Source organism: Hakea prostrata, chromosome 6 (genome assembly GCF_041222555.1).
Source record: "Hakea prostrata isolate BN-2017 chromosome 6, UWA_Hpros_2, whole genome shotgun sequence".
In the NCBI taxonomy this organism is placed as follows: Eukaryota; Viridiplantae; Streptophyta; class Magnoliopsida; order Proteales; family Proteaceae; genus Hakea; species Hakea prostrata.
In genome coordinates, this window is record NC_142605.1 from 215,439 (window position 1) to 240,723 (window position 25,285).

At 41.6% G+C, this 25,285-nt stretch overlaps 1 protein-coding gene across 1 annotated transcript in view; it reads left to right on the top strand.

Moving 5' to 3' along the window:
* Positions 1–11,422: 11,422 nt before the first annotated feature.
* Positions 11,423–25,285, top strand: part of LOC149012065 (putative transcription factor At1g61730) — a 36,492-nt gene continuing 22,629 nt past the window's right edge. The window contains exons 1-2 of the mRNA XM_089158980.1: positions 11,423–11,505; positions 11,605–11,662. Coding sequence (XP_089015106.1) covers positions 11,423–11,505; positions 11,605–11,662 — 141 coding nt within the window. The remainder of the gene's footprint in view (positions 11,506–11,604; positions 11,663–25,285) is intronic.

The window sequence follows — 25,285 nt, forward strand, 5'->3', positions numbered from 1 at the left end:
TAACTAGGTGACGAATTCCAATCAAGTTACTACTTGAGCAAGAGAAAGAGAGGTGGAGAACGGATGTGTTGAAGGACAGGTTCTCCCTTCTCTAGATCTACAAATTCCTATTCCAGAAGAAGTTCGAGAAGGAATTCCAGAGAATCCTCCAAAAACCTTACCAAATCCATTTGGAGAAGGAGGTTCACATCAACCCCCAATTCCAGCAACAGTTGCCGATTTACAAAATATGCAAAGGGAAGTCCAACAACAAATGTTGGAACTCCAAGGAGTTGTTCGAGGTTTAGTTCATCAAGTCGGGGTACCATTTAGACCCTCTCAAAATACACAAGAAGGACATAAGCGTGATGCTCCTCGACAAACTCGGGATAGGCAACGTGTCACATCCACCCACCTAGTACCCCATCGGGCATACCTGGGTATGTGATCCACAGCCCCAAGGATCAAGTATTGAGCAACCATGCCTCCCACATACGTGATAACACAATCATGAACAATAATAATCAAGGTAAAAGCATATAATAAAAGAATCATGAGTAAGATAAAACAGATAATCAGAGTGCGGAATAAAGATGATACCAAGTGTATAAAGATAATTCAAAGAGAGAGAGAGAGTGATCGGAAGTCACTTCCTCAATGGCAGCGGAAAGTAGATCATTCAAGTTAAGGTTACAAAACCAACTCCTAAAGAGTATATCAAGAAAGTTAAAATTACAGCTCCGGTCTTAATAAGAATTCAAAATATAACACTAAAAAAATGTTTCCTCGGTCACATAAAGTATGTCCTCATAACTATAAATATCAGAAGACCAGCACAGCTGCTCCCACACCAATGTCGGGCTAATCCTGATGTGGAGCATAATCCTCTTCGGTACCCTCACCGAGATCTTTGTAGTAGCCACTACCTTGAGGGTAGTATGACTCATTGTAGGGTGCCTCGAAGGATGTGCCATCAGTCTCTTCAAAACCTGTGGAATAGTCTAATAAAACAAATGCACAAAAAGGAATGAGTTCAAAAGAACTCAGCAAGGCAGTTAATCCATAATACATAAACCATATGATACAAGTCATAACATGATGCGAAATGATATGAGACAGATGATGCAAATATGATTCTAACTCTACATATGCTAGTCTTTAGGGTAGACATGCTTTAAGTCATAGCACCATACTTCCTTGGGTAGGTCTCAAATCACTCTTCCCTCAACCATCTCAGTATCTTGGGTTCTCCGGTGGGAATTGGGTCCTGCATCCCTCGGGACAATCCATGGCTAGGGTTTAGGTCACCACTCTCTCACATCACCATTGGTATAAGTATTGGCGCATGTCACGGTAAAACCTAGCCCAATGCAAGTCATCTACTCAGTCATATCATGTCAGATCTAGATACGTCCATTCCTCGCCCCGGGCGATCCTTTCCGGTATCCTTCACACTAGAGTCACGGATATTACTCACCGGACTCATCAACCCCATTGGTCATCCACAAATAGTAGACGGGAAGCTCTCACGTCTTCTCACGGATATGACTCACCGGTCTCGAGCCCCCGTGAGCCCAAGTCTAGCTATTTGCAACCCTACCAATAATGGCCCCTTTCAGGTAGCCGTAATATGATTTATGTCCTCTCACGGGTTGGTTACCGGTCTTGAGTGCCCATCAAACCATACCACTACCACGGGTCGTTCGGTCTCAATACCCTTCCGATTCGGGTTTGATTCGATGGGGACATCCTAGCCATACATCTAGGCAAGTCCTATGTATGTCATCCAATAATTCGGGAAAGCATCGATGGACACCTTTGGAGAACATCCCATACCATTCCCTCCGATGTCCAAGGACAGAAATGTCAATAGGACATTCCTCAATCCCAAATCATACTTAAGCAATCACATGCTCAGTTCATCATATCACACATACATAATACATCACTATATTGAAAGACATATCATAACATCGCATGATCAAGTGTATAAGTAAATAACAAGAATTAAATAGACATGATATACAAGAGTAAATAAACATGTTGTTACTGTTACAAGGTAACTACAATAGTCATATGATGTCTAAATACAACTAATAAGCGGAGCCTACTAAGTTGTCAACATCAGTGTATTAATCACATAGTCTATGTCATATGGGTATAACCGTCCTTACCTTAATCAGATAAAAAATAATAGCAAGTACCACTTAGAATAGTCCCCAACTTAGTGCTTGAACCCTAGACAACATACATGCAACATTAGAGAAGGAAACAATCAAATCGGAGGTCAAAAGGAGCAAAACGAGCAAGTATAGAGTTTCTGTCCTCATCTGGTGGACTGGCTGGTTGACTGACTCAGTCGACCAAGCAGTCGACCAAGATAAACAGTAATGGGCTGAATGGTGAATTTGGTCCGAAACCGATCTTCCGGAGCTCAGATCGATCCAAAACTTGGAGGGAATGATGGTGAAAGTATGAGGACACTATATAACAAGTATTATCATGATCCAATGGTCCCATTAGGAATACCCAAATTGAAACTCTATGCTCTATATGTAAAATCCGACCTTATCCTAACCCTGACCCGGCCCGGATTTTATACTGTTGCAGGTCCGAAGACCCGACGTGGTGGTAGAAGAGACCAGTGGGCCCTCTTAGTTGATGATTTGATGCTTGATACAGAGCCTATGGACATTGACAATGATGCCCCTTACTTGAGCACATTGTCAGTGTTGAGTGAAAATCTGCGCATCGAGGAAGATTGAATTAGTTGAAGCACTTCCTTGAACCCCGTGATCAATCCGAAGGTATTTTCTAAAACTAGACTTGTTGATTGACTTGTAGGAGAAAACCCGGCTCGATTTACCCTGTATAGCCTCTTGAATCCACTCCTGAAGTTGCTGTCAGGGATTGGTCGACTGCTTGGTCGACGACAGTCGACCAGCCAGTCGACCAAGAGTAATGGAATTCGAATATTCACTAAATCACTTCCCATTTTGCCCCTACCTTTTTGGAACTCGTGAATGAGGACCTAAACTAATCATTGGCACTCTAGAGCTCGAGGTTGGACACTCTCTTGGGCTTTTTCGTGATGTTTGGGAAGATCTTTGACTTAAATCATTAGTGTTATACATTAATCCTCAACTCAAGGTATGATTCCTTCTATTCTTCTTCTAATCTATTCATTTTCTATCAATCTATGATCTTGTAGTTACATGTTAAGCCTATATTAGTATGAAATTAAGTTTTTAACTTGATTCTTAACATTCACTTGATTGATTCCCAGCATCCTTTGCAATTTCAATCAATTCCAATTTGATTCTTAATAATTAACATATAGAACTTAATATTTCGAATTGGGAATTTCTGATTGGACCGTTGGATCATCATGAAAATTAGTGTGTAGTATCCTCTTACTGTTATAAACACGCCCTCCAAATTTCTTGTGGATCGGAGCACCGGAAGGTCAATTTCGGACAAAGTTTCGATTATGCCTTGGGGATAACAAGTCTTGGTCGACTACTTGGTTGATTGACAGTCAACCAGCTAGTCAACCAAGATATGAGATCACCTTGTCACATGCACCCAGCCGGTACCCTATCTGACATACCTAGGATGTGATCCACAGCCCCGAAGATCCATAGTCCAGGGACCACACCATCCACATCAACAATAACACAATCATGAACAATCAATATTAAACTAAACAATCGATAATAATAGAATTCGGAAATGAGATACCAAAGATAATCAGAGTGCTGAAATAAAAACAAGAAGGCAGTGGGCGGAATCCACTCCTTCAATCAAGTGGAAGTGAGGTCAAAACTAGATAATTACAAATCTCAAGTTATGAAGATAAATTAAAAGTTATTACAATTCTTCCAAGTTTAACTGACACAAAAGAAGGGGGGTGGGTAAGTCTCCTCCACAATAAATAAGTTCTCTTCAAAAGTGAAGACCATAGAGATCCAACATGGCTGCTCCCAAACTATCCAAGGGCTAACCCTGATATGCCGAAGGATCTTCTTCGGTACCGTAACCGAAGTCTTCATTGTAGCTAGCCTCCGGATAGTGGTATGGGGTATCCGGGTCAGCCTCGGGGAACATGCCATCAAAGTAATCACCTATAGAGTAGTCTATCAACATATTGCAACAAAAAAGGAATGAATTCAAAAGAACTTAGCAAGGTAGTTATTCCACAACTCATAAGCCACATGATAACAATAATGAAATAGTGCAGATGATATGAGACATATGATGTAATATGATTCTACTCTAAGTATGCTAGTCATCTATGGTAGACATGCTTTAAGCAGTAGCACCATACTTCTTTAGGCAGTCTCAGTCACTCATCACCGGGGGGAATTGGGTCCTGCATCCCTCTCGGACAAATCCATGGTTGGGGTTTCGGTCACCGCTCTCTCACATCACCATTTGGTCTAAGTATTGGCGCATGTCAAGGTATAGCCTAACCCAATGCCAGTCATCTACTTAATCATATCATGTCAGTTCTAGATACTCCCATTCCTCCCCTCTCAGGATCCTTTCCGGTATCCTTCACACTAGAGTCACGGATATTACTCACCGGACTCATCAACCCTATTGGTCATCCACAAATGGTAGACGGGAAGCTCTCACGTCCCCTCACGGATCATTTCACCGGTCTTGAGTGCCCGTGAGCCCAAGTCTAGCCATTTGCAACCCTACCAATAAATGGCCCCTTGCGGGTATCCGCAATGCAATTTATGTCCTCTCATGGAGTGGTTACCGATCTTGAGCACCCACAAATCCACACTACTACCACGGGTCGTTCGGTCTCAATGCCCTTCTGATTCGGGTCTGATATGATAGGGACATCCTAGCCAAACACCACTAGACAAGTCCTATGTATGTCATCCAATAACCCGGGAAAGCGTCGATGGACATCTTCGGAGAACATCCCATACTATTCCCTCCGATATCCAAGGACAAAAGTACCAGTAGGGTACTCCTCAATCCCAAGTTATACTTAAGCAATCACATGCCCAAGTTCATCATATCAATTCACAAGATACAACATCATAGTAAACATTCTATTCATGACATTGACATAATTTATCATACATTGAAATTGATAATCATAATAAGACATTGAAACAAAACTAATGTAAACACAAAGCTACTGTTAAAAGACATATGTAACAAGTCTAACATGATAAGAATATGAAATAGAGACTATGTTCACTAGGTTAGGAACACCAAGTCAAAATTTCACATCCTATGTAATTATAGTGATAACTATCCTTACCTTAAGTTGGAGAAGAAGATGGTCCAAGATCACAAGCAAGTGGCCCAATTAGTCTTAAAACCCTAAACAAACATATATGAAGGATTAGAGAAGAAATTAGAATAATCGGAGATCGAACGAATCAAAACTAGGCAAAAGTTGCTGACAGCAACTCTGTTGGTCTATACATTGGGTCGATGGTATCGACCAACAAGCATCGACCCAAAGAGTCTCGGACAGCAAGCTGGGTTTTTGGGTTTTGGCCCAAATTTGGTCTTTTGGGTCTCGGATCGATACGAAACTTGGGGAACAGTTCAACCACAACATAGGGACACTAATAATCAAGGAATTAACATAATCCAATGGTCCACTTAGAAATCCCCAAATTGGCATATCAAGTTCAAGAGTTGGAAATCATGGCATTGGTTATTGCTTAATGCAAATTGGGGGAAAACATAATGGATTAGGTAGGGAATCACTTAGGAGCAATATTGAGATCATATGCAAGGTATAGATTAGGTTAATCATAGGCTTTATCTCAGTTTTCGTAAATAAAGCAAGTTGGTGAGTAACAAATCATGGAAATGCATAGTTAATGATCAAGAGGTAAGTGAATCATAGCAAGATTGGGGAAAACATTAATGTAATAGGTAAAGAAGACTTATGGCAAGGTGTTTGCAAGGTTGCAGCACCTTGGCCATGGTCCCAACAGTAAAATAAGAGTAAAGATGAGTGAGAAAGTGACTAGGAGAGAGAGTCATACCTTGAGAGTAGAGCAAGAGAGTGGAAGTGAGTAGTTGACAATGATTAATGGGGAAGATGCTTCACCATTACCATGGAGTTCTTGAGAGGCTTTTCCACGTTCTCAGGAGTTGCAATCATTGGAATAGGGCTCCAGCCTCGAGGAATGATTAAATAGAATGAAGAATATTCCAGAGAATCTTTAAACCTGGGTTCAGCAACACTGTTGGTTGATACATTGGGTCGATGGTATTGACCAATAGTATCGACCAATACATGTTTCTACAGAATTTTTCAGAATAGTTCAGCAACTTTAGGTGTGGACTTAGAGGCTTATACAAGGTCAAATTGCATAGGTTTTTCTCCTATAGTTCACTCAAGAAGTCTATTTTCGGGGAGTACCTTCGGATTGTGCACAAGAGTCCGTTTGATATCTCAACTGTCTCACTCTTCTTCAGGTCGCAGATTCTAACTTAACACTGATAATGTGCTCAAGGAAGGAGCAACATCATCAATGTCCATAGACTGGAGTTCCGACACCACATCATCAACTAGTAGGGTCCATAAGTCCCTCCTACCACCACTTCGGGTCTTCGGACCTACAAACACAACAATTTCCGGGTCGGGTCAAAGTTAGGTAAAAGCTGGATTTTACAATCCTGTTTGTGGCCGAATTGATTCGTTTGACCTCCGATTCAATTGCTTTCTTCTCTAATGCTACTTGTATGTTGTCTAGGGTATCAACACTGATTTTTGGGACCATTCTTGGTGATCATTGAATTTATTTACAACTCGATTAAGGTAAGGACGGTTGTTAACTCAAGTATGTTAATTATATCAACATGCTTACATTATGAGAACTTAATGGTTATGTTCCTATATGTATTCCTTTATCATACATGATTACTATATGCTTTCTCATCAGTATTAGAATGTTACCTATCATTTAGAATATCATGTTCAATTGTATTTTATGATTTTATATATATGATCAATCATGTTATGATATGTCTTGCTTATATGATGAATCATTGATTTAGTATGATATGATGAGATTGAGCTTGTGATTGACTACGTATGACTTGGGATTGGGAAGTGTCCTTTCGACACTCCTGTCCTTGGACATCGGAGAGAGAAGTATGGGATATTCTCTGAAGGTGTCCATCGACGCTTTCTCGGGTTGTTGGATGACATGCATAGGATTGTTTAGGTGTATGGTTAGGATATTTTCCTTGTCGTATCAGACCCGAATCGGAAGGGTATTGAGACCGAATGACCCGTGGTAGAGTATGGTTGAAGGGCGCTCAAGACCGGTATCCACTCCGTGAGAGGACTTGAATCATATTGCGGATACCTGAAAGGGGCCATTTATTGGTAGGGTTGTAAATGGATAGACCTGGGCTCACGGGCGCTCAAGACCGGTAACCAACCCGTGAGAGGATGTGAGAGCTTCCCGTTTACCATTTGTGGATGACCAATAGGGTTGATGAGTCCGTAGTTCGAGTTGTTCGGTGCCATAGGATACGCTAACTCTAGTGTGAAGGATACGGAATGAGTTGGTCGGTGCCATAGGGAAAGTATCCGGATCTGACATGATACGACAGAGTAGATGACTTGCATTGGGCTAGGCTTCGCCGCAACATGCGCCAATACTTATACCAATGGTGATGTGAGAGAGTGTTGACTAAATCCCCAACCATGGCTTGATGAGGACTTTACCCAATTACCACGGCAGACCCAAGATATCTTATGATTGAGGGGGAGTGATAGACGACCCACAGAAGTATGGTGCTATGGCTTAAAGCATGTCTACCTTAGAGACTAGCATACTTAAGATTAGAATCATATTTCATCATTGTCTCATGTCATATTGCATCATATTGTGATTTGTATCGAATGAACTTTGTATTATGAAACGACTTGCCTTGCTGAGTTCTTTTGAACGCATTCCTTTCGTGCAATTTGTTAGATTATTCTGCAGGTACAGAAGACCTTGATGGCACGTCCTACGACCCGAGCTATGATCCCGCATACTACCCTTCGGGTGATGGCTACGCTGAGAGTCAGGATTGCTATGCCGAGGAGGATTATGGTTCATACCAGGGTTAGCCCCATCTTAGTGAGGGAGCGGCCACGTTGGGTTTACTTCATCCACACTTATGAAGAAGAAATCATTAGGATAGAAGAAACCTATGTGTAGGCCCCATTTCCTTGGATGACTGTCATCATTTGGATATTTTCTCTCTAGTCCTTATGGATTTGTTCTTGACACAGGTTGTAATTTAACTTAATTAACAACTTTTCCGCTATTGCTGAAGGAGTGACTTCTGATCACTCTTTCTCTTTGAGATTACCTTTATAAGAAGTTGACATTTGATATTTCCGCACTCTGATTAATTATCTTTTCTTATTCATTTGATCTATTTGTTGCTTACTTTATACATTGATTATATTGTTCATGATTATGTTATCGTGTATGTGGGAGGCATGGCCGCTCGATCTGGATCTTCGGGCTGTGGATCACATACTGGGTATACAAAATAGGATATCGGCTGGGTGGATGTGACAGAGTGGTATCAGAGCCCAAGATCAAGTAAGGCCCCAATCACAGAAACGATAATGGAACATTCCGAGTCACATATCCAAGGTGACTCAATTATTCTTAGAAGTGAATAATAGATAACTCGGACTAGAAACCCGATTAATGAAGCATAAGTGAATTGTTGAATAATGTACAATAATTATAATTTGACAATCATCACTTAATAAGACGAAAAAGAAAGTGAATAGTGCACAATAACAGATGAAATCGAAATAACCTTCATTAACTTAAATAAGTTTTACAACGAGTTACATATAGAAAGCATAATTGAAATCCTAATACAATCTATCTATCTAGGAGATCGTCGTCGATCTCTGGGTGCTCTGACATCCTCGTAATCTGAGTGAGCTGAGACTGCATCTGATCCTGCCTGGACTCTATCTATGCAAGCCGCACCTCCAGTCTCTCGTACATATGTGACTGACTCGCCTCCATCCTCTCGTAAATCTGAGTCTGCCTGGCTCCTAAACTCTCGAACAACTGCTCCTATCTAACCCCCATCCTCTCCATCATGGAAGTCATAGACTGCATCTGAGCATACAGATCCGGTGTCTCTGGTGCATCCTGTGATGGACCCCCAGCCTCGAACTGTGATGCGGGAACCCCCTGATCATCGGGACCGACATCCTGCATACCTATATCATCCCCAGCCTGATCCTCTGCTGGAACATCCTCACCATCATCCTCGAACTCCGACTCGTCACCTAGACTGGGAGACTTGTCAACTCGATCTAACTGCATCAGTCCAATAGTCCTCGTACCAATGGAATACCCCGCACCTCCAACAACTCTATCCTCACCATCCAGATCTATCTCAAAGTAACTAAAGATGCGTGTCAATAAGATCCCAAAGCAAAGATTCCTAACACCCCGATGCGTGACAACCTCGATCATAACATTCTGTATAATGTAAGACAGATCGATCTCAAATCCCATATAAATCCGATAGATGAGTAAGGCAGCCATCACCGTAACCACATGATGATGTCCCGCTCTCGGTATGATGTTCCTCCCTACAATCCGTCCAATGACTCTGGCCGATGCAATCATCTCGCCACTGTTCCTAGGCTGATAACACCTATCATCATCCCAAAGTGTCATACATATCTCATGCAACTCATATGGAAGCATGTGTCTGCTGAAATCCTCCCCTACCGAAATCCACACACATGCATGTAAACAATAAGGAACCTCGAGAATCTCTGCTAGTGTACGAGTAGTAAATCTGATATGAGTCTCTCTGATCTGACTCTCTATCACTAACTCCATCTGATCGGCTCGACCCTCCACAAATGAAGTCAAATTGCTGTAAAACAGCCGAACTAACTCTAGGTACACCGGTAAATCCGCAGTAAGAAGGTGTGTCCATCCCAAGGCATCGAATCTCTCCCCAATCCAAAATGTTGTCAACTCTCCAACCTGAAATGGTCGACCATACTCTATGTGACAATGCCCAAAGTATGCATCGTAAAAGAAACTCGGCCAATGGTGTAACGAAGCGGTGTCGATCAATCACCTCCTCGCGTGGCAGCAAAGGCACCTGACCTCTACCTCTCCTGGCTCCTACTACCCTACCTCGAGCACGACCACCTCGTCCTTGTCTCTCCATAGTGTATAAATATCTGTTGAAAAGATCAACAAGTCAATGGTAGAAGATTAACCAAAAATTGGACATGAAGGGCGTTTTCGTAATTTTCGGAAATTTTCAAATTTGGGGAAAATTCAAGTTTAGTATACTGCCATATGCGCAACACTTAGAATTTCATGATTGTGATGTTTGTTCGAAGAAAACCGGTTGAAATCGCGTCCTAAAGTTGAAAATTCAGCTAGCTAGAAAAGAAGAATTTCGATGTTTAGGTCAAATTTGGGGATTTTTGATATTGTTGAAATTGGTTGGAGCAAATTGCATGGTAATGTGTAGCATGTCAATTGGAGTATGTAGCATCAAATTTGGTGTTAAAACTCCTAGCGGTTTGGGAGAAATCGAAGTTTTACTAAATTTTGGAAACTTTCGGCTATATTAGCGAGAACAAGTTGAAATTTTGTGTTTGCTTGATGTTTAAGCATTGTTGTTGCATGTAAACTATGGGATTATGTTTCTAAGCATGCATGAACATGTTTCTATCTAAGAACGACAAGTTTAACATGGTATTTTGAGAAATCTAAGTGAAGAAATCAATTGAGAAGATTATGAATAGTGATTTACTTACTTGGTTGAGTAATGATTGATGTATTGATGATGTGGAAGCCTCAAACCACTTGGATTATACTTAGAAGTGTTTGCTAATGTGTTCTCCAGAGCTCCTCCACAAGAGAAATGAGTTAGAAATGAGAAATGAAGAAGAAATGAAGAAGAAATGAAGAAGAAATGAAGTTAAAAAGCCTGATTTTTCGTTACTGTTGAACTTGGTTGACTGCTTGGTCAACTGACAGTCGACCAGCCAGTAGACCAAGGCTATTAAAATTGAAAAAAATTGAAATTTTGATGGAATTTTTGGATTTTGACCAATGTTTTGATTATTTGCTCATTATATTGATGAACCTATGGATGATTTGAGCATTTTAATCATATGGTCAAATGTGTTTTGATGAATCTTCGTATCTCGATGTGGTCAATGTTCTTTTGCAGAATGGTTTTACTGAGAAGTCGTCTTGTTGGCTCTGGTAGTACCGGAAATGAGGAGACGCCTGCTGGAGGGTCTGACCAACAGACCTAGGAGGACAGCCATACTACCAATGGCATCCCCAATGACCCTGACATTGGAAGCTTCAAGGACATTGCAAGTGTTATGACAAACATGATGCAACAGCAGCAAACTCAATTCAACCAGATGATGGCTGGTTTTGTGAATCTTAGGGAAGAGAACAGTGCTGGTGGGCATGGCAACCCTGGCTTGGCTGCCCCGTATGTGGAGAGGTTCGTAGGGACCCTGCATACCCGGCTGATGGAGAGCTTCTTGAAACTGTAGGTGCCATCCTTTACTGGTGTATCAAAGGATGTTCTGTTCCTTAATAGATGGCTAAGGGAACTAGAAAAGGCCTTTCGAAACTTGCAGTGTACGGATGCTCAGAAAGTGCTCTTCACCGAGCAGAAGCTTCAGCAGGAAGCGGATGCATGGTGGACTTCTTCTAGACCTATTCTTGAAACCCTCCACGGTGGTGTTGTCTCTTGGGAAGTATTTAAGGAAGCCTTCTGTAAGAACTATTTCCCCGAGGCAGTGAAGGATGCCAAGGAGACTGAGTTTATGGCATTGGCCCAAGGTTCCCTTTCCTGGCTGGACTACTAGCAGAAATTTGAAGAGTTATTCTTTTTCGCCCCTGATTCAATGAAGCCTGACAATGCAAAGGCAAAGAAATTCTTCAAAGGATAGCGGCCATCTTTAAAGACATACCTCACCCTCCTCCCTTTTGAGAGTTATGCCCAGGTGGTCCAGAATGCAAAGAAGTTGGAAGAAGCCGAAAGAGAAAATGCTCGTGTTCAAAGGCCTTGGCAGCCTAGGCATCCCGGTCTTGTGGATCGCACTGAGCGTCAATTTGTGAGGCCTTCACCATATCCCACTCCTGCCTTCCAGCCTAGGAGTGTGGGTCAGAGTTCCAGTGCTACTCCTGTGGGTCCTTGTGGCCAACCTAGTGGAGCTCGACCTACGGGATTTGTGTAGCTTTCTCGGCCTGGTGTGGTTCACCCTCGGCCTGCTTTTCAGAGACCCCCTTTGGCGGCCGCCCTGTTGGACAGAGAGATCTTGTGTGCTTCCTTTGCAAGCAGCCCGGACATTTTGCTCGCTTGTGTCCGAAAAAGTCCGCCTTGCCTAGTGTTTCTGCTCCTACCATGAGAGGCACTCCCGCTTCTGTTCCTGCCCCTGCCCCTCCTTCTGGAAAAGTATTTAGCATCTCCGATACTAAGCAGGACCCTTGCCATGAAGTTGTAACAGGTACATTGTTAGTTGCTTCTTTTCCAGCATTTGTGTTGTTTGATACAGGTGCATCTCATTCATTCATTTCATCTACTTTTGCTGTGAAGACTAACCTAACACCCAGATGTTTATCTAGTTGTTTGTCAACTTGTACCCTTGTTGGGTCTGCTGTTAAACTAGATAAAGTGTTAGAGGAATGTCCTGTTCTTGTTTGTGGGTTGAACTTGAAGGCAAATCTAGTGTTGTTTGATATGAGGGATTTTGACGTCATCTTGGGAATTGATTGGTTGACATTCTACAATGCTGTGATCTTGTGCTCTTCAAAGAAGATTCAATTTTGATTGGATGGGAATTCAGTTTTCGAGTTCCAAGGAAAGAAGGGAAGAGTGAGCAAGAAGACTTTGACCACTTTAATGCAAGTCCACACTTTGGTGGAAGGTGCTTCATCTGGAAGCAAGGTCAAGGAAAGGAAGAGACTTGAAATGTCAATGTTGCTTGCAACTTTGCTGATGTGTTTCCAGACGATCTATCACGACTACCCCCTGATAGAGAGGTTGAGTTCTCCATAGACTTAATTCCTGGAGCGTCTCTGGTGTCTAAGGCTCCATATAGGACGGCGCCTACCGAGCTTGAGGAGTTGCAAACTCAGTTGAATGAACTCCTGGATAGAGGTTTTGCGCAGCCAAGTGTGTCGCCCTGGGGAGCTTCGGTCTTGTTCGTTAAGAAGAAAGATGGTAGTATGCGTCTGTGCATTGACTACCGAGAGTTGAACAAGTTGACGATCAAGAATAGATACCCGCTGCCCCGGATTGATGATCTATTTGATCAGTTGAAAGGCGCAACTGTGTTCTCGAAGATTGACTTAAGGTCTTGGTATCTCCAGTTGAAAGTGAAGTCAAGTGATATCTTTAACACGGCGTTTAGAACAAGGTATGGACATTACGAATTTAAAGTTATGCCTTTTGGATTAACCAATGCTCCTGCCGTATTCATGGACCTCATGAACCGGGTATTTCATGATGTGCTTGATAAGTTTGTAATCGTTTTCATTGATGACATCTTGATATACTCGAAGAGCGAAGAAGAGCATGTGAAGCACCTGAACTTCACATTGCAAAGGTTGAGAGAAAAGAAACTCAATGCTAAGTTTAGCAAGTGTGACTTTTGGCTCTCGAGGGTAGTGTTCCTTGGCCATGTTGTTTCAGCCGAAGGTATTCGTGTTGACCCTGAAAAAGTGCAAACAATTACCAATTGGGAAAGACCGAAGACCGTGACTGAAATAAGAAGTTTCCTTGGATTGGCTGGATACTATCGGAGATTTATTGAGAACTTTTCTAGGTTGGCTGCCCCTATGACTAAGCTAACTAGAAAAGAAGAGAAGTTCGTTTGGACCGAAGCCCGCGAGAAGAATTTTGAAGAGCTAAAAGTTAGATTGACAAGCGCCCCGGTTTTAACTATACCTGATAGTTCTGGTGGGTTGACAGTCTACACTGATGATGCTTCCAAGATCGGTTTGGGTTGCGTGTTGATGCAACACGGCAAGGTTGTGGCTTATGCCTCTCGGCAATTGAAAGATTATGAGCGGAATTATCCCACTCATGACTTGGAGCTTGCCGCCGTTGTTTTTGCTTTGAAGATTTGGAGGCATTACCTGTACGATGAGAAGATCGCTATCTTCACAGATCACAAGAGTTTGAAATACTTCTTCACCCAGAAAGAGCTGAACATGAGACAAAGAAGATGGTTGGAGTTGGTTTCTGACTATGATTGTGACATTCAGTATCACCCAGGTAAAGCAAATGTAGTTGCAGATGCTCTTAGTAGGAAAGATCAAAGGAAGGATTTGAACTTGTGTGCCTTGAGTCGGCCTTTGCTTTTGTCGATGGAAAGATTTGGTTTAGAAGTGGTTCCTGAGGGTTTGGATTGTATTCTTTATGCCATGACGGCAAGATCCACCCTTAGAGACCGCATTGTTGCCTTGCAAAGTTCTGATCTTGAGTTGAAAGAGAAGATTGAGAAGATTGCCACGAATTCAGGAATGGACCCTGCTTTTAGTACATCTTTAGATGTTACCTTATTGTTTAGAGGTAGACTCTGTGTGCCTGATGTTGATGAAATCAAGAAGGAGATATTGAAAGAAGCACACCAGTCGATCTTTACAATACACCCTGGATGTACCAAAATGTACAAGGACTTAAGGGAACATTTTTGGTGGAATGGTTTGAAAGCGGATGTTGAAGATTTTGTGAGACTTGCTAACTTGTGAAAGCCGTTTGTCAACCTCCATCCGGATTGCTTTAGCCCCTTCCTATTCCTAGCTAGAAGTGGGAAGATATCTTCATGGACTTCGTGACTAGCTTGCCGCGGACAAGTAAGGGAAATGACACTATGTGGGTGATTGTCGATAGGTTGACCAAATCAGCCCATTTCATTCCTATGAAGATCACTTACACTTTGGATAAGCTAGCTAGGCTTTATGTGGACAATGTGGTTCGTCTGCACGGAGTGCCTGTGAGTATTGTTTCTGATTTTGATCCTAGGTTCACCTCAAGGTTTTGGAATGGTTTGCAGAAAGCCTTGGGAACCCAATTGAATCTGAGTACAGCTCATCATCCACAGTCTGATGGACAATCTGAGCGTACAATTCAAATCTTAGAGGATATGCTTAGATCCTGTGTGGTGGACATCGGTGGAAATTGGGATGAACACTTTGTCACGCCCTCCCAGCCGGTACCCTATCTGGCATACCCGAGAGTGTGATCCACAGCCCGAAGATCAGGTATCGAGTGATCAACCTCCCACATAAACAATAACATAATCATGAACAATCATAACAAGAGTGCGGAAGATAAATCATAGATCCAATAAAGAAAGAATGAATCATAAATGAATCAGAATAATAGATATAATCAGAGTATCAAACAGATAAGTAAAGGGAAGCAAAAATCCCACTTTACAACCAGCGGAAAAGTAGCTCTAAAGAATAAACTAGACAAAACCTAATCCCAGTAGCAAGTACATTGGGTAACTAAATTGTTCTCCACTTTATAGACAACATCCTTGTAAGTGTAAATCTCATAAATGGCACAAGGACGCTTCCACTCAATGGTCGGACTAAGCATCGTATGGAGCATAACCACTCGCGGGATCTTCAGAGTAATTGTGGTAACCGCAATCACCTTCCCGGAGATATGCCTCTTCGCCTTGTGCTTCTTCATAGGGACCGTCATAGTACTCAAGACTGCAGGATAGTCTAACAACATTGTACAATAAAGGAATGAGTTTCAAAGAAACTCAGTAAGGTAGTTAAAAATCCATAATAACATAAATGGCAGGATTCCAGAACAATCATGAATGCAATATGATATGAGACAAGCAATGAATGAATGAATCTAACTCTATGTATGCTGGTCTCTATTGGCAGACATGCTTTAAGTCATAGCACCGTACTTCTTTAGGAAAGTCCACTCACATCCTCAACCATTTAAGATATCTTGGATTCTCTCACGGATCATTTCACCGGTCTTGAGCAGCCGATTGGTAATGGGTCCTTCATCCCTCAGGACAAACCTTGGCAGGGGGTTAAGTCAACACACTCTCTCACAACCATTTGGTATAAGTACTGGCGCATGTCAGGGTAAAACCTAGCCAAGTGCAAGTCTTCTACTTAGTTACATCAAGTCAGATCCAGATACTTCCATTCCTCGTCCCTGACGATCCTTTCCGGTATCCTTCACACTAGAGTCCTCATAGTCCCTGACTACGGACTCATCAACCCTATTGATCATCCACATATGGTAAACGGGAAGCTCTCACGTCCTCTCACGGGTTGGTTACCGGTCTTAAGCGCCCGTGAGCCCAAGTCTAACCATATGCAACCCTACCAATAAATGGCCCCCACAATGTGATTCCTGTCCTCTCACGGGTTGGTTACCGGTCTTGAGCGCCCATGAATCCCCATTGCTACCACGGGTCGTTCGGTCTCAATACCCCTCCGATTAGGGTCCGACATAACAGGACATCCTAGCCAAACACTACTAGACAATCCTAGATATGTCATCCAACAGTTTAGGAAGGTGTCCAGAGGGCATCTCCGGAAACATCCCATAATATTCCCGTAGTAGTCCAAGAACAGAAGTGTCGAAAGGACACCTCTCCTTTCCAAACCATACGTAAGCATACACATGCATCAATTCATATCATCACATATATGGTAACTTCATATATGGAAAGAAATCAGTAATTACAATCACTTGTATAACATCGGTAAGTAAATCATACATGAATCAATTTAATATGAATAAGTAATGCTACTGTAATCAAAGTTATGCAACAGTAGTATATCATTGTAAGAATCTAATTTAGGAAACATATTAATGATATTCAAATATAGAAACTAGATTCATGCTATCTATGTAATTAAGGAAATAACCATCCTTACCTTTTATAACTCGCAAAGGAATCCTAAGAAATCAAGTAAGATCTCGGCAAACTTGAGAAGAAGGTCCTAAACAAGTATATACAACATATTAGGAAAGATCCCTAACAGAAAAGATACCAAAACATCCAACATAGACCAATTCTGGAGTTGCTGTACTCATTGGTCGAGTGGATTGGTCGATCGGTCCATCGACCAATCAATCGACCAATGCAGACAGTAGCCTAAAGAAAACAGAGTTTTAAGATATGAAATCCGAATTTGGTGGTTCAAAAGGGTACTAATCAAGGGGTAGACTACATCAGTAGTATTCTAACATATAGGGGACCTCAAAACACTAATCCAATCAAGATATCAAGATCCAAATTAGGAAACAAAAAGTTACCATAATTAAATCAACCATGGATCTTGATGAATTTGAAATAGAAAACAAAGACAAGAACAATAGGAGGATGGATCATTGCTTCAGGTAAAGGTATCATGAAAACATACTTAGATCTTCATGGAATAAGGCTTAGAAGCATAAATCTAAATAAGGAAATAAAACCTACCATATATGTAACTACCATGCATCATGAAGAACACATAGTATGGTAGAAGAGAACAACTAGAAATTGATAGATTATGGATCATGGAAGGAAAACACAGTAATTAACTACTAACATGATCAACATAGAAGATCCAAAGAGATCAGAATTCAGATTAGGAGTTTAACAAAGATTAGATCATGGTTTGATCATGATTCCTTCAAAAGCTTGCAATGATCATGGTTAAGATCATTGTTCTAGCCTCAAATCCTTAGGATGATCATGAGAACATGTTCGAGATGTTTGCAACAGAGAATGCAGCATCTCTTCTACTGTCTCAACTCAAAAAGGAAAGAAAAACAAAGATGGAGGAGAAGAAGAGAGAGTAGACATACCTTTTGATGCAAAAAGAAGAGTTTCGACGAAGATCCGTCAAGAAAACACCAAGGATGCAAGAGAGATGACTTGCAGAGGTCTTTGGTTCGTTCCAGAGGGTTTGGAGGCAGCAAATACGAAGTGGACTCGAGGTTGGACTTAAATAGAGCAAGAACAACCTAATTGCCAAAGACAAGACTCATTGGTCGAGTGGATTGGTCGATCGGTCCAATCGACCAATCAGTCGACCAATGCCGATGCAAAGAAGACCAAAACAGGGAATTGAAGGTCCAGATCAAATCCAATCCTAAAGGGGTTTTGCACACAAGTCAAGTGACTTACCTAATAGGTAGAAATGCCTTCAAACCAAGATAGAGAGCACTCCAAGTCCATCAACTAATCAGATCTTCATCAGGATTCAGTTTCCAAAAATAGAACCTCATCATCAACTTTCATGGATTCAAAGCCAGACACCAAGTCCTCTACTGGGATGGCCCAAAGCTGACTTCTTACTTTACTTCGGGTCATCGGACCTACAAATAACAAGGTTTCCGGGTCAAGGTTAGGGCTGGGTTTTACACACTTAGCTTTAGTTGAGTTTGCCTATAACAACAGTTATCAAGCAACAATAGGCATGGCTCCATTTAAAGCTTTGTACGGTAACACTTGTAGGACACCCTTGTATTGGACTGAGACTGGTGAAAGAAGAGTCTTAGGCCCATAAATGATTGAAGCTACAAGTGCGATGGTCGACATGATTAGAGAGAGGATTAAGTCTGCCCAGTCAAGACAGAAATCTTATGCCGACAAGAGAAGGACCGATTTGGAGTTTCCAATTGGAGAAAAAGTTTTCCTTAAAGTGTTACCTATGAAAGGGGTGACGAGATTCAATGTTAAAGGAAAGCTTAGCCCTCGCTTCATTGGACCTTATGAAATTTTGGAGAAGGTTGGACCTGTTGCTTATCGCTTGGCCTTGCCCCCATCTCTTGCTGGAGTCCACAATGTGTTCCATGTTTCAATGCTTCGAAAATACATAGAGAACCCGGAACACATACTACAGCAAGCACCCGAAGGACTTAGTGCCGATCTTTCTTATGATGAAGGACCAGCCGAAATTCTAGATAAAAAGGACAAGCAGCTGCGGAATCGCACCATCCCTTTGGTGAAGATTCGGTGGAAGAAGCCTCATGGGAAAAAGAAGAAGACATGAGAGAGAAGTTTCCTCATCTTTTTGGAAGTACAGGTACGCTTTCAATTTCGAGGACGAAATTTCTTTTAAGGGGGGGGGAGAATGTAAAATCCGGCCTTATCCTAACCCTGACCCGGTCCGGATTTTATACTGTTGCAGGTCCAAAGACCCGAAGTGGTGGTAGAAGAGACCTGTGGGCCCTCTTAGTGGATGATTCGATGCTTGATACAGAGCCTATGGACATTGACAATGATGCCCCTTACTTGAGCACATTGTCAGTGTTGGGTGAAAATCTGCGCATCGAGGAAGATTGAATTAGTTGAAGCACTTCCTGGAACCCCGTGATCAATCCGAAGGTATTTTCTGAAACTAGACTTGTTGATTGACTTGTAGGAAAAAACCCGGCTCGATTTGACCCTGTATAGCCTTCTGAATCCACTCCTGAAGTTGCTGTCATGGATTGTCTACTGCTTGGTTGACTGACAGTCGACCAGCCAGTCGACCAAGAGTAATGGAATTCGAATATTCACTAAATCACTTCCCATTTTGCCCCTACCTTTTTGGAACTCGTGAATGAGGACCTAAACTAATCATTGGCACTCTAGAGCTCGAGGTTGGACACTCTCTTGGGCTTTTTCTTGATGCTTGGGAAGATCTTTGACTCAAATCATTAGTGTTATACATTAATCCTCAACTCAAGGTATGATTCCTTCTATTCTTCTTCTAATCTATTCATTTTCTATCAATATATGATCTTGAGACCATGGTTGAAGTGCTGCAACCTTGCAAACACTTAACCATGAGTTTCCCCCTTTTCAATTCCATGATCCTCCCCACTCATGCTATGTTATGATTCCATTGAGATTACTAGCACTTCATTACCATGATTCTTTTCAATTTAACCTATTCTTGATTCAAAACTGATATATAGATAAATGTTAAGCTTAGATTACTATGAAATTAAGTTTCTAACTTGATTCTTAACATTCACTTGACTGATTCCCAGCATCCTTTGCAATTTCAATCAATTCCAATTTGATTCATAATAATTAACATATAGAACTTAATATTTCGAATTGGGCATTTCTGATTGGACCGTTGGATCATCATGAACATTAGTGTGTAGTAACCTCTTACTGTTATAAACATGCCCTCAAAATTTCGTGTCGATCGGAGCACCGGAAGGTCAGTTTCGGACCAAGTTTCTATTCTGCCCTGAGGATAACAAGTCTTGGTCGACTAATAGTCGACCAGCCAGTCAACAAAGATATGAGATCACCCTGTTTGTGGCCGAATTGATTTGTTTGACCTCCGATTCGATGGCTTTCTTCTCTAATGCTACTTGTATGTTGTCTAGGGTATCAACACTGATTTTTGGGACCATTTTTGGTGATCATTGAATTTATTTACTACTAGATTAAGGTATGGACGATCAGTAACTCAAGTATGTTAATTATATCAACATGCTTACATTATGAGAACTTAATGGTTATGTTCCTATATGTATTCCTTTACCATACATGATTACTATATGCTTTCTCATCAGTAGTAGAATGTTACCTATCATTTAGAATATCATGTTCAATTGTACTTTATGATTTTATATATATGATCAATCATGTTATGATATCTCTTCCTTATATGATGAATCATTGATTTAATATGATATGATGAAATTGAGCTTGTAATTGACTACGTATGACTTGGGATTGGGAAGTGTCCTTTCGACAATTCTGTCCTTGGACATCGGAGAGAGTAGTATGGGATATTCTCCGAAGGTGTCCATCGACGCTTTCTCGGGTTGTTGGATGACATGCATAGGATTGTCTAGGTGTATGGTTAGGATATTTTCCTTGTCGTATCAGACCTGAATCTGAAGGGTATTGAGACCGAACGACCCATGGTAAAGTATGGTTGAAGGGTGCTCAAGACCGGTATCTACTCCGTGAGAGGACTTGAACCATACTGCGGATACCTAAAAGGGGCCATTTATTGATAGGGTTGCAAATGGATAGACCTGGGCTCACGGGCGCTCAAGACCGGTAACCAACCCGTGAGAGGACGTGAGAGCTTCCCGTTTATCATTTGTGGATGACCAATAGGGTTGATGAGTCCGTAGTCCGAGTTGGTCGGTGCCATAGGATACGCTGACTCTAGTGTGAAGGATACGGAACTGAGTTGGTCGGTGCCATAGGGAAAGTATCCGGATCTGACATGATACGACAGAGTAGATGACTTGCATTGGGCTAGGCTTCGCCGCAACATGCGCCAATACTTATACCAATGGTGATGTGAGAGAGTGTTGACTAAATCCCCAACCATGGCTTGATGAGGACTTTACCCAATTACCACGGCAGAACCAAGATATCTTATGATTGAGGGGGAGTGACAGACGACCCACAGAAGTATGGTGCTATGGCTTAAAGCATGTCTACCTTAGAGACTAGCATACTTAAGATTAGAATCATATTTCATCATTGTCTCATGTCATATTGCATCATATTATGATTTGTATTGAATGAACTTTGTATTATGAAACGACTTGCCTTGTTGAGTTCTTTTGAACTCATTCCTTTCGTGCAATTTGTTAGATTATCCTGCAGGTACAGAAGACCTTGATGGCACGTCCTACGACCCGAGCTATGATCCCACATACTACCCTTCGGGTGATGGCTACGCTGAGAGTCAGGATTGCTATGCCGAGGAGGATTATGGTTCGTACCAGGGTTAGCCCCATCTTAGTGAGGGAGCGGCCACGTTGGGTTTACTTCATCCACACTTATGAAGAAGAAATCATTAGGATAGAAGAAACCTATGTGTAGGCCCCATTTCCCTAGATGACTGTAATCATTTGGATATTTTCTCTCTAGTCTTTATGGATTTGTTCTTGACACAGGTTGTAATTTAACTTAATTAACCACTTTTCCACTATTGTTGAAGGAGTGACTTCTGATCACTCTTTCTCTTTGAGATTACCTCTATGAGAAGTTGACATTTGATATTTTCGCACTCTGAATAATTATCTTTTCTTATTCATTTGATCTATTTGTTGCTTACTTTATACATTGATTATATTGTTCATGATTATGTTATCGTGTATGTGGAAGGCATGGCCGCTCGATCTGGATCTTTGGGCTATGGATCACATCCCGGGTATACCAAATAGGATACCGGCTGGGTGGATGTGACACTATATACTAAACATCAAGAATTGAATTGGAAATTGTTGCAATGGCAAGGGATGATGGGGAATTATCTAAGGAATTGATAATAACTAGATTAGAATCATAAACCAATAGTAATTTAGACCTAGCATACATCTACACATCAGTTTAGATCAAAGAATAAGTTGAAATGAAGGAAATCAAGGAAATGCAATACTAGTAATTGTAATGGAATCATAGCATAGCAAGAATGATAGGAAAACAATGGAAATGAAAGGGGAAACACATGACCAAGTGTTTGCAAGCTTGCAGCACTTTAGCCATGGTCTCAATAGCATGAAAGAGTAGTGGAATGAGTAGAATAGAGGATGAGAGAGAGAAATCATTCATTGAGTAAGCAAATGGAATGCAATGATTGAGACCAAGAATCTTCACCAACTTCAAGGATGGGCTTTGGGAAGGTCACTCCTTGTTCTCTGGAGTCCCAGTGATTATAATAGGGTTCTATTCATGAGGTCCCAATAAATAGGCTTAAAATAATAAATAATTTTGTGATTTTCGTATTTATTAATCTGCTGGCCGACTGGTCAGTCGACCAAGCCTGAACAACAACTTCTGACAGGGAAATGGAAGGCCAGACATATCCAAATTGAGTTGGGTTTTCTCCTACAAGTAAATCAAACAATCTAGATTATTGAAATACCTTCGGAACGAGATCGGAAATGCATCACGCACTTCAACTAAGCTTCTCCCTTTCTAGGTGCAGTTTCTCACTGAACACTGATAGTGCATCCAAGTAAGAGGCATCACTGTCAATATCCATAGGCTGTTAGTCATTCACCGAATCTTCAACTATGAGGGCCCACAAGTCTCTTCTTCCACTACTCTGGGTCTTCGGACCTACAAACAACAAGGGATCCCGGTCAGGTCAGGGTTACGAAAGGGCTGAATTTCACATTCTCCCCCCCCCCTTAAAAGAAATTTCGTCATCGAAATTGAAAGCGTACCTGTGCTTCCAAAAAGATGAGGAAACTTCTCCTTCGTGTCTTCTTCTTTTTCCCATGATGCTTCTTTCGGGGTGTGATTTTTTTTCCACTGAATCTTCACCAAAGGGATGGTGCAATTCCGCAACTGCTTGTCCTTTATGTCTAGGATCTCGGCTGGTCCTTCATTGTAAGAAAGATCGGGCACTAAGTCCTTCAGGTGCTTGTTGTAGTATGTGTTCCGGGTTCTCTATGCACTTTCGAAGCATCAAAACATGAAACACATTATGAACTCCAGCAAGAGATGGGGGCAAGGCCAAACGGTATGCGACAGGTCCAACCTTTTCCAAAATCTCATAAGGTCCAATGCAACGAGGGCTAAGCTTTCCTTTCACATTGAATCTCGTCACCCCTTTCATAGGTGATACTTTGAGGAAAACTTTCTCTCCAATTGGAAATTCTAAATCTGTCAACCCCACCCGCCGGTCTCGGTTACCCACCCAACAACCTATGGGAGTGATCCATCACAGGATCCACGGTTTTAGTCTATCAACAATAATAAATACAAATAAAGACAATCAAGAGCAATAGCAGTTCAATAAATGAATTAAAGGAATTACAGGAGTCCAAATACTCCAATAACAATAATAAATGAAAGAATAATGAATTAAAATGAATACAAGTTCAACGGAAGCAATCAAAAGAGTTATATTATTTTCTTTCTAGTTTCTTTTTCTAAGGCTATAAACTTAGACTCAAGTTTATCAAGGTGAGGAGTCCTCCAATTCTTCTCTAATCGTTGAGTGAACTCTGGCAACTTGTCGTCTCTGACCATCAATAGGTGCGATAAGCGCACTACATGCACTTGCAGGAGCTCCTGCACAGGCTATCTCCATTTCCCATTGCCAGTGCCACATCCTCTTCATACGGGAAGGTTCCTTCATAGGAAACCAGTCCATCTTCCGATACATTTCCTCCATCTGTGTAGGCTAATAAACATATACAAATAAAGGAGTGAGTTCTAGAGAACTCAGTAAGAACAATTACAATTCCCATCAATTATCCAACAAATCAGAAATGCATAAATGATATGAATGAGTGCAAAGTATGAATGATACTATGATTCTAACTATGCAAGTCTCTAACAGCTGACATGCTTTAAGATATACACCAGCCCTCCTCTGGGTAAGTCTAGTCACTCTGATCCGGCAAGGACTGGTTACCTCTGTAGGGATCCTAGGCAAAAGGGAAGGCCCGCACCTGGCTCTCAAACCATGGCTGGGGTTAAGTCAACACTCTCTCACCACGACCATTGGTAATGAGTACTGGCGCATGTCGGGGTTTCTAATCCAATGCAAGGTCATACTGGTAACATGTCTACATGAAGTCCAGATACATCCCCTATGGCACCAACCAACTCGGTTTAGTATCCTTCGCAACCTAGGAATGAGAATCCTCATGGACTGGCTACCGCTGTTGGACTCCACTCTTTAACCCTATGGTCATCCACATATTATTGGGGTGGAGGCTCTCATGACTCCTCACGACACCCGGTCTGTTCCTTGGACGTCCATGAGCCCAACCCTAACATATGCAGCCCTACCATTTACATGACTAATAGTGGACCAACGTCACATCACTGTCATCATGGGTCATCCGGTTCCAATCCCCTACCGAAAGGGTAGTAGCATGAGGGGTACCTAGCCATGAAATTCTAGACTCTACCTAAGAATGTCATCCAAGAGTCATGATAGTGCTGGAGACATCAGCAGGCATGTGTCCCATTCCACAGCCCTCTGATATCCCAAGCCAAGATATCCCAAAGGAATACCTCATCCATCAGAACCACATACCAACCATCATCATTACATAACATTCATAACCAACAAAGTATATATGTAAACAAGATGAACAACATTAATATAACAAGATCAGTATGTAAAACATGGTTACAGCAGCATACATAATGAAAGACTAATTCTAACAGACACTGGACTAGCATGTTCAAGTCTATTCATAAAGATAGGATTGAATGTTCTTACCTGCATATAAGTAAACTGTTTGTACAACGGAATTCGTAAACTATTATAAGACTTTCTCTTCAAACAAA